Raw genomic sequence first — 10,490 nt, forward strand, 5'->3', positions numbered from 1 at the left:
AGGGTGCTATATATTGTAGGCAAATAAAGTTAAATTGTTTTCCCCATACCGGGTAATACCGGGTATATGCAGTTCAACGACATTTGTTTTTACCTGGTAATACCCGGTACACGCAGTGAAAGGGTTAATACGGTAACTACTAATATTGTATGGGGATGAAACAGAATAATTTTATCTTAATATTAAAATATTTAATTTCAGAGCACAAATGAATACCTTCTGCATTATCCATCTTAGATGCTGTAGAACTGATTGTGGTATATTTTTCCCAACTGAAAACAATTATATATAAGTAACTTTATTCAGAAAGCAAATATAAAAAATCATAAACTTAATTTCATGGCAGTAAGAAAACTGAATTGCAAAAGGAGGGCTTACAAAAGACAATCAGCATTAAAACCAAGACTATCGTATAAAACTTTAATTTAAAAAAAAGAATAGTGGACCAAATCGTCCGGATTTGTATTTACAGATTAATTCAATTAAACCAAATATATTTTATATCTCATTAAGCATTAAATTATATTATTTTTCATAGAGATTTAATGTGTCTTTGTGCTATTCTAAATACCAAAAATTGAAAAATTATTTTTAAAAATGTCATAGAACCAACAGTAGTATTTTTAAGTGTTTCTGCCTAGTATCTTCACTAACCAAATACAGTAATAAAACAGGTTGCTTTTAGCTTAGAATGACAGACCATAACATAGTGTACTGTGTCAATTATTAAATTGTTTCTTACCATAATTGATTGGAACTAACTGTGGATTGTTTGGATTCTTTACTGCCCTGCTCACTCCTCCAATAGTTATTCTTGAATCTGAAATTGATTGTTTCATGAGAAAGAAATGGTAATAGTTATCTGCAACAAAAATTTAAATGCAGCCATTATATGGTTTCTTTATTTTTTAATAAACTTATTCATTATTCATATTATTCATTTCATTAAAAATTGTACTACCTGATCAAAAACCCTAGCATTATCAAAAAATGTAAAATAAGATCATTGGACATACAAACTCACCTTTTGGTGTGGCATAAACAACAGGGAATATTAGCTACTGTAATAATACATTAAAAGTTAAGGCCAATACTATACAAATTTGTATCCAATCAGAGCTCATTAGCACTACAGCAGACATACATACAATGAAAATGAATGGCTTTTTTGTGAAAGGGTAGGATTATTTTTTCCCTGCGAAAAAAAATTTGTTTCACGCAAACAAATAGATGACAAATGACAGGCCTAATTAAAAGGAAAATTTGTTGTCCAACAAAGTCCAAAAATGCGAACAATTCAGTACAAAAATGGAATGACCAATAGGGGCTCTTTGCGTACCAAATTTAAGCAAAATCCATGGCGTGACCATGTAAAAAATATTAATTTGTAATCCATTGCAAGCGGATAACCTCTTGGTATTATTTTTTTGGATCTGTGGATCCCTTGTGATTGTTTGGATCTTTTTTTTTAACTTTACCAAACTGTAAGTAAACCTTTATGTGAAGATGTTCAAATAAGGTTTTTGAGTTACACAGCGCCATTTTATGAAATTCTGCGATTGATAATAAATTCAGACACCAAAAGCCATTTTTTATTGAAACTTAATAAATTGATAATTTATGATGGGTTCAACATTCTATGGAGTGAAAGATATTACGCGCACCATGACGCACATGCATGTAAAACTTTAATAATTGTGTGCTCAAAAAGGGTTAATTTAATGCAAATTTGTGAAAAATATATCTAATTTTTAGTAAAAAATTATAGCTCCTCAGGATGGTTGGTGACCCCCAATTTTTTTAACGTATTATGGAAGTTGATGAGTTGTAGATATGAATTCATGTAACATGTGTACCTACCGGATGTTGTGACGTCATTATATGGCCACTTGAATGTTTAAAATAGGATTTTTTCTAGTTTTTATCATTAAATAGAGCGCATCGCACTCATGTGTACCCCATTTTCTCCTAGATTTTAATATGTTCTCGCTCAATCAATTCTTGCATGTGCAGGTTGCGTTGCCGCAGATAACACAAACTTGTCATGGTGACAAGTTCAAATCTAGTTATTTTTCTTCCCGCCACTTTTGTGCACGAAGTTTCTCTTCAACGTATTAGGGTTAAGGTTAAGGAAAGTCTGCCCTCTGTGATAAGTGATATTTTGTTTTGACGAATAAAAAGTAAAAAAAATAAAAAAACAACATTTTAACTGATTTTAACTTGTTTCTAGAAATAAATAAATTTTACCATAAAGCATGTTAATCAAATGTACTTGACATAATTTCATATCATAAAAACCTACCGGGCCCTGACCGGCTTACTCATACCCATTATTTGGATCATACCCAATGAACGCTATAGGCCAATGTTAAAACACTGTTATAATACTTAATAGGCTAATATTAAACGCTGTGGTTAGGGTTCCGGCACCGGAACTCAACTGACCATGGTAACATCCCTCTAGGCGATGGTGGGTAAAGACGATGGCGACTAAAAGACAATTATATTATAGTGAGTTTTTGGAAAAAAAAACAACTAGTCCCCTAGCTGCAGTACCACACCACTAAATCAGCCAGCCAATCATTACAAAAAAATGGTGTTAAACTTTGTACATGAAAAGAAACCACCATCGTATCGTTGTTGCCTCCTGTCACACCAAAATCAGTCCGGACCAAAATCGGTCCGGCGGACCAGTTTTGGCTGCCATAATCAGTCCGGGGGACCATTTATGGCTGCCAAAACCTGTCCGGCCGGACCAATTTTGGCCGCCAAAACTGGTCCGGCCTGGATAAAATCGGTCCGAGCAGTAGGACTGTTTTTGGCCGCCAAATATGGTCCGGTCTTACAAATATATGGTGCGCAAAATAAGTCATAATGTATATATCATCATATCATATATCACCACGATTAGTCATTATATTGAAAACTACGGGGTTTTATTTGTTATTTTAATATTATAAATTAAGCCTGTTTTTTTTATTATCATTATTAGTAGTAACTCATCAATAATTAGTAATAATTGTTAGGCTTTTTGTATACAATATGTATCTCTGCCTGTTTTTAATCTATTTTGTTCTTTTTTAACATCTCATTTCCCCATGATGTTACAAACAATTTAATTTATTAATTATTTATGGTTAATCAATCAATATATCAATTCAATACAATTAAATTATAAAACAATTATCCAATATTGATTAGGCTGAGGAAGGAAAAGGCCTCAATCATAAATAAAATCTAGCTGGCAATATCAGCGTCTCATACCCGTTCGTGTGAGTGTGTGGCAGGCTGAAATATGAGTGAACACCTAAGTCATGTTTTTAGATAAAATACATTTATTTATAGTATTTATCCGACAAGATAACCCAGGTAGCAAGCCCATATGGGAACCATATGGGACCCATATGAGAGCATACATGGGTACCATATGGGTTTCCCATATGGGATTCCACTATTTTTGCACCCAAGAACCATGTGGGTCCCATATGGGAAGGCCCACATAGCCCATATATAACCCATATGGGGCCCATATTTCAAAGCATATGGGTATCATATTATGTTTCCCATATGGGATTCAACTATTTTTGCACCCAAGAACCATATGGGTCCCACATGGGAAGGCCCACATAGCCCATATATAACCCATATGGGGCCCATATTTCAAAGCATATGGGTATCATATTATGTTTCCCATATGGGATTCAACTATTTTTGCACCCAAGAACCATATGGGTCCCACATGGGAAGGCCCACATAGCCCATATATAACCACATGGGACCCATATCAGAAAAAAATATGGGTACCATATGGGATTCATCTTGTTTTGCACCCGATACCCATGTGGGTCCCATATTGAGTAGCCTATCCCATACAGAACCCACATGGGGCCCATATCCGAAGACTTAATGGGCAAATTATGTGTTGCCCATATGGGATTTTAACAGTTTTGCACCCAAGCCCCATGTGGGTCCCATCTTGGTAAGACCATTCCAAACAAAACCCATATGGGGCCCATATCTGAAAACAAATGGGTATCATAATTGGTTACCAATATTGGATTCCTCTGGTTTTGCTCCCAGTACCCATGTGGGTCCCATCTTAGGAATCCCATCCCATACAAAACCCACATGGGCCCCATATCCAGAAACGTATGGGAATTGCAATGGGCTATCGAAATGTAAAAGAATGCACAGATGCACATACAACTTACACATACAGGACAATTATAAATACTGTTATGAATTTATTATTTATAATTTGCGTGACAAAGGCTACTGGAAATAGCTGAAGTGAGTACTGTACTTGATGATTGATTTATCGAAAGTTAAATTCTTTACAACAACAAAAATACTAAATGATCTATAAATAATGAAAAATTAGACAATGTTCAACATGATTCTGTAGCGTTTAAACCAAGCGTCGTAAAGTTTATCTACGGGTTTTATTTTGGGCTTAAAAAGCCTTCCATCGCGCCCCATCAGTACTTCTTTGCCTTCTACAAAATTGTCACTTTGTCATTTGTTGCCACAATATTTGATTTTGGGTTCCTGAAAAAAGAAACAAAAATGTAAACTCAATTATTTACGTATCTTAGATTGATAAATTTGTAAACAAAACACTGTTGAGGACAGATTTTTTTCGATCGATTATGATATTTTTAATAATGATTTAAAAAATAAATCTTTTCCAAGATTTATTTATGTTACCCTCCTATTAACAAGTTAATATGTTTATATGTTAATATTGTTTTATTATTTTCTATAATTTAGAAAAACAATGTCCACCTTGCTTTTGAAAGAAGAAATAATTATGAAATTTGAATTATAGTATTATAAGTGTACGTGAATACGTTCCCTAATAATTGAAAGAAAAGACTAATATATAATGTGATTTAAACGCACTTACCGAAGTTTGATTATACAGGCATCTTATTTTTTCTGAAATTTCTTTCCAGTCCAATTGATTTTTGCTAGCTAGTAGTGCTACAATGTTATTGTACTGGCTATCTCGGCTACATATTACGAGCCTATGATCTGAAAATGTGTTAAATAGAAATATAACTTAAGATGATTTTTATATAATAATTATACACAAAACATGGACCTCTAACATTTTATAATCTGCTAGCCATGGCCTAGCCTGCTTCTTAAACATACATGCTGCACACATGCATTAATTAATGCCTAAAATAATATTGTAATTAAAAGCTTTACATTGTTACATTACCGGCCGTATTATATAATAATAAATAGAGTATTCAAATTAATAACTTACCTTACATCTTGTTGCACTATAGTTTACTTTTGAAGACATAATTATGCTGTTGAGTCAATTTCATTTGACAGAACGCTGTAATGAATACTATGTGGTATAGTGTACTGTCTTAAAAAGGTACAGTATTAAACTGATTTCAGGTTTGAGGTATTTCAAATGTGGGAGAACTCGACATTGAGGTCAGTTTATGTTCCATTGGCCAATGGCAATGGTCAATTTACTATGGTCATCATATTGGAATGTGCCTTAACAGTTAATGCTCAGCTAGGGAATACTGTACTTGCCTTTGAAAGTTGACCTCGGATTGTTTCATTGTCAAAGATTCCCATTGATTATACAGTACATGCCTATATAAAACATTGTGAATGCATTGATTTTAGTACTTAGTTTGTTTTAATTCATATTTGTCGATAGGTATTGTATTGTTTAATACTGTATCGTGCCACCCAATCTTCAATACTTTTCATTCCCATACTTCAGTAATTTTATCTGTCTGTAATATTGAAATGTATATCTTAAATCTTTTCAGTACTGTATACACCGTCTTTATGGAAATGTTTACATATAGTAGGTTCATGTACGTTTTATACGTTTTTACGTTTTGTGGGTAACAAATAATTTATCAGGGCGTTTCTTATCCCATATGTGGCAACTGCATGCCCATATATTTTACAGATGAACCCCATGTATGTTGTGGGTGTACCAAAATGCATTTGTAATTGGAATACCCATATGTATTTGCCCATGCTTTTCGCTTACGAATCCCATATGGATCACAAATGGGCAACCCATATGTATTTGCCCATATATTGTACAGATGGGCCCCATGTAAGTTGTATATGGGCATATCCATATGTATCAGCCCAGGTTTATGGCATATGGGCCCCGTGTATTTTTTGTGTGGGCAAACCCATATGTATTTGCCCATGCTTTTAGCTTATGAATCCCATATGGGTCACAAATGGGCAACCCATATGTACCTGCCCATCTATTGTATAGGTGGGCCCCATGTACGTTGTATATGGGCATACCCATATGTATCAGCCCATGTTTATGGCATGTGGGCCCCATGTATTGTGTGTGTGGGAAAACCCATATGTATTTGCCCATGCTTTTAGCTTACGATACCCATATGGGTAAAAAATGGGCAACCCATATGTACCAGCCCATAAATTGTATATATGGGCCCCATGTACATTGTATATGGGCATACCCATATGTATCAGCCCATGTTTATGGCATGTGGGCCCCATGTATTTTTTGTATGGGAAAACCCATATGTATTTGCCCATGCTTTTAACTTACAAATCCCATATGGGTCACAAATGGGCAACCCATATGTATCTGCCCATATATTATACAGATGGGCCCCATGTACATTGTATATGGGCATACCCATATGTAACAACCCAGGTTTATGTCATATGGGCCCCATGTATATTGGGTGTGGGCAAACCCATATGCATTTTCCCAGCTGTTTGGTTTATGAATCCCATATGGGTTAAAAATGGGCAAGCCCATATGTATCTGCCCATATATTTTACAGATGGGCCCCATGCGGGTAAAATGTGGGCAGGTTATATGTGTGTTTTCCCACCTGGGCCCCATATGGGTTGAATATTCCATAGCCCACATAAACTTGCCCAGGTAATTTATATATGGGCCCCATATGGGCTTGCTACCTGGGAACTTACTAATATATATCATGGGATATTTTTCTAGCCATAAACAACTTAAAACAGCATCATAGGCCTAGTAATGCAATTAAAATCGACAGAAGAAAAGCCCGGACCGATTTTGGCAGTGGCGGACTGCTTTTGGCCACAACTTTAGAGCCAAAACTGGTCCGATCGGACCGATTTTGGCCCCGGACCATATTTATCGTGACACTCCCATTGCGGCGGCGGCGACGGCGACCAAATTATCAGAGGTAGGCCTAGCCTAGGAGGCTAGGCCTATATCAAAAATTTGCATGCATGAGCGATTTTCAATTGACCAATCTATTGCGTTGATTCTATATAACGGAATATATATAATATGGTGAATATTAAAATACTTTTATATCCAGCCTAGGCTAGGCCTAATTAATACTTTTTATTATTTTTGTCTTTACTCCAGTCTCTAGCCTAGCCTAAGCTAGGCTAAGTCTAGCCTGGTCCTAGCTAGGGCCTATTCTATGGTTCAAATTGTATACAATCTGCAATAAATCCTTGACCCTGTGCAGTTTCAAATTGCGCAAGAAAATCACAATTTGAACGTAAATTCAATTAAGCCTAGGCCTAGGTAAAGTTGGCCTACGAACCTAGGCTAGGCGTAGTGCCACCCGAATCTAGCTATAAGCTGGACCCTTGGTTGGCCTGGCCGCTGCTGGATGAATGGCTTACCTGTGTGACATAAAACTATCGAGGGTGAACATCGGTTTGACGTTAAAACCAACTGTAAGTGTTTAATGCGCCTAATAGAATTTTCGACAGCACTCATTCTTATAATAGCAGACATTTAAACTACTTGTCACTAAAAACCTGGCCCAAGCGCACTTTCAACGAATACTACTGTACTAGGCCTAGGCTGCTACTACCTAGGCAAAAAGCAACAGACATTCATCCAAACAAAGATAGTGTATCTCATTATCTACCCTCGTGTTTAATATTTACACTCGGCGGTCGAGCGAGCGGGGCAGCGAGGCAAGCGAGGCAGTCGGAAATTTAGCCGAGGTATCTTATCGTTTTCAACATGCGATACATGCATACGAGCATCTCGTTTACAATTTCCTAATTAACAAAAGTGCGAGATCATAATATGTCATGATAATATTATATAGGCATGTGTGGAGGTTATACTGTATTAAAGACTCTACTCGGTTGGTTGTTGAACATCACAGTTGTTTATTCAATAATACGTTATAACAATAATACAAGAATGATAAGGTAATACAGAAACAGGAACAAAGTATAAGTGATGCTGTAAGTGAGGTGTTGCTGTAGATGTATCATGAAGAGAAGTGTCGGTAAGGTAAAGGTGTGTGTTTCGAGGCTAATCGAACTTGGGGGTGGTATATCGGCTTCTGTTCATTAGCATATGTTGTTACGTCATCTCTGAGGTTAATAATTGGTCCTAAGTTGGTCTAGGAACTTTTTGGAGGGATTGATTAATTGTATATTAAGGTATTTCAATGATTTATTTTTTTATTTATTCGGTATATTAAAAATACAGCCAATTACAAAACGACAGTCAAGGACTGAAATGAATTGCATTACAAATATATACAAATTAGTTAAAATTGCTATAAAAATAGAAATATCCTATTAAAATTAAATATCGTACAATGAATTAAGATAACATACATGAATAAAAAACCTCAAAACATTCACTTATTAATATCTTAAAAATACAGAAGTACCAAATTACAACAAGGAACCAAACAAGACCCATTGACTTAACGAGAAAAAAAAAACATGGTGCCTATTAATTATATCCACCATGGTGGGAACTGGAGACGACCTAAGTCTGCTGGTTTTACAATGAGGTAATTCGAGCACGGTTGATTCTGAGAGACCGAGCTGGCTTATGAAGAGGGGGAAGTATTTCTCTAAACAGCTCGTATTTTAATAAGCCTTCCCCGAAAGACAACACCAGTTTGTTTCTTCTACAAGAGTAGGTAATCCAGTAACAGCATGATCATGCACAAATAGTTTTTACCTAGCATGATTTGCAATGCTCTCTTTTGTACCTTTTCAATAGACTTGGACATATCTTTAGTGATAGCGCCATGCCAAACAGGGGCAGCATATTCTAATATAGGTTTTATATCAGCCATATAAACAGTCAACAGATCATTAATTAAGATTCCAGCTTTCTTCAAAATGCACAAGGAAAATAAACGTCTAGAAGCTCTAGACACAATATTATTAGTTCCCATTTCAGGTCATTTTAAATGATTACACCAAGAAGCGTCATGTGATCAACTACTTGTAAAATAGAACCACTCAGACTAAAAGAAGGCGATATAATATCATTCGACTTGTCCTTAAGAAAATTGACAACCAAGATATGGCATTTGGAGGGTTTGGGTTTCATTATTGGATGAACACCAAACACTCAGACCATCACAGGGATTGCATGGAAGGCAAATCACCTTTGCGAACGACCTACCCAAAGGTGAGGTCATCCACATATTTCCATCGTCTACAGCAATCAACACAAGCATCGTTAATAAGTACTAGGAAAAGTACAGGGCCAAGCAATGTCTGGAAGATGACAAACGATGGGAATTATGGACGACCTCACATCCAATTCAATCAACTTTTTAATAATAACATTATGATCAACACGATCAAAAGCTTTAGTAAAGTCAGTGGCACATAGATTCACAAAACATTTACCCTTCTCAACATCTTTGAGTGTAGAGTCAATAAGACGGATGATGGATATCATTGTCAAATTCTTGCTTAAATAGTTTAATTAGTAAATGAACATTCGCCCATGTAAAATTGCACATAAAAGTCATAAGCAAATGTAAGTTATATAGCAATAATTTTCCAATTCTAAGTAAGCACAACAGGGATGCTCAGAGAAAAATAGCCCGCGGCAGGTGCCAAGGCACCGCCAAGAGCAGCCCACCAAAGTGCAGGAAACAAGGAAGAATGTTCACTTACCCACATGAAACTGAGATAAAAAAAAATGATTCAACCAGGACTCCCTGGAAGAGTCTCCAAAGATACTGATAGGTACAAAAATCACCATTAATACAACGATGCTCCCCATGAAAGTATACCCAGATACTTCATGGCAGTATGTTGAGCATCAGCACCTTCCACCCAAGGCTAATCCGAGGGCTTCACTACCGTGCACTGCAATGGGAGCAAAGTTGTACTAACACATCGCCAATACTGAAAGAAAACAAACGTAAATAGACGCATGGATGTAAGTGAGTTATAATGTAAATGTAAATTTTTATTACTAAGAGTTATGCAGTGGGATATATCGTTTATATGCGTCGCTTTTCCATCTTCTGGTAGCTTTAATTTCTTGTTCATCTGCGCCCAGGTCCCTAAGTTTTGTGGCCCTTCCGATTCTGAACGAGTGTATGTTTTACTGGGTGTGGTCTAAGTTGGCGTGTAACGCGGCTTCTTTTAACGTATGACTTAAATGTTTCCTAAGTAAGTGGAGCTCCGGTTTAAAATATGAAAAATTGCCTCCGAGTCGTAGGCCTGAT

The 10,490-nt window shown here is 36.1% G+C and overlaps 1 protein-coding gene and 1 long non-coding RNA gene across 2 annotated transcripts in view; both read right to left on the reverse strand.

Moving 5' to 3' along the window:
* LOC144842976 (von Willebrand factor A domain-containing protein 8-like) overlaps window positions 1-7,831 on the reverse strand; it is a 63,552-nt gene extending 55,721 nt beyond the window's left edge. Inside the window, exons 1-3 of the mRNA XM_078699608.1 lie at window positions 7,660-7,831; window positions 743-820; window positions 217-272 (exon numbers count right to left, since the gene is read on the reverse strand). Coding sequence (XP_078555734.1) covers window positions 217-272; window positions 743-820; window positions 7,660-7,774 — 249 coding nt within the window. The 5' untranslated portion in view covers window positions 7,775-7,831. The remainder of the gene's footprint in view (window positions 1-216; window positions 273-742; window positions 821-7,659) is intronic.
* Window positions 4,176-5,470, reverse strand: LOC144842978 (uncharacterized). The gene is made up of 3 exons (XR_013612211.1): window positions 5,276-5,470; window positions 4,907-5,034; window positions 4,176-4,548 (listed from the first exon to the last, which is right to left on the reverse strand). It is a non-coding gene; the product is annotated as an uncharacterized LOC144842978 (long non-coding RNA).
* Window positions 7,832-10,490: the final 2,659 nt, after the last annotated feature.

The sequence above is a fragment of the Antedon bifida genome, chromosome 5 (assembly GCF_963402885.1).
Source record: "Antedon bifida chromosome 5, ecAntBifi1.1, whole genome shotgun sequence".
NCBI classification, from domain to species: Eukaryota; Metazoa; Echinodermata; class Crinoidea; order Comatulida; family Antedonidae; genus Antedon; species Antedon bifida.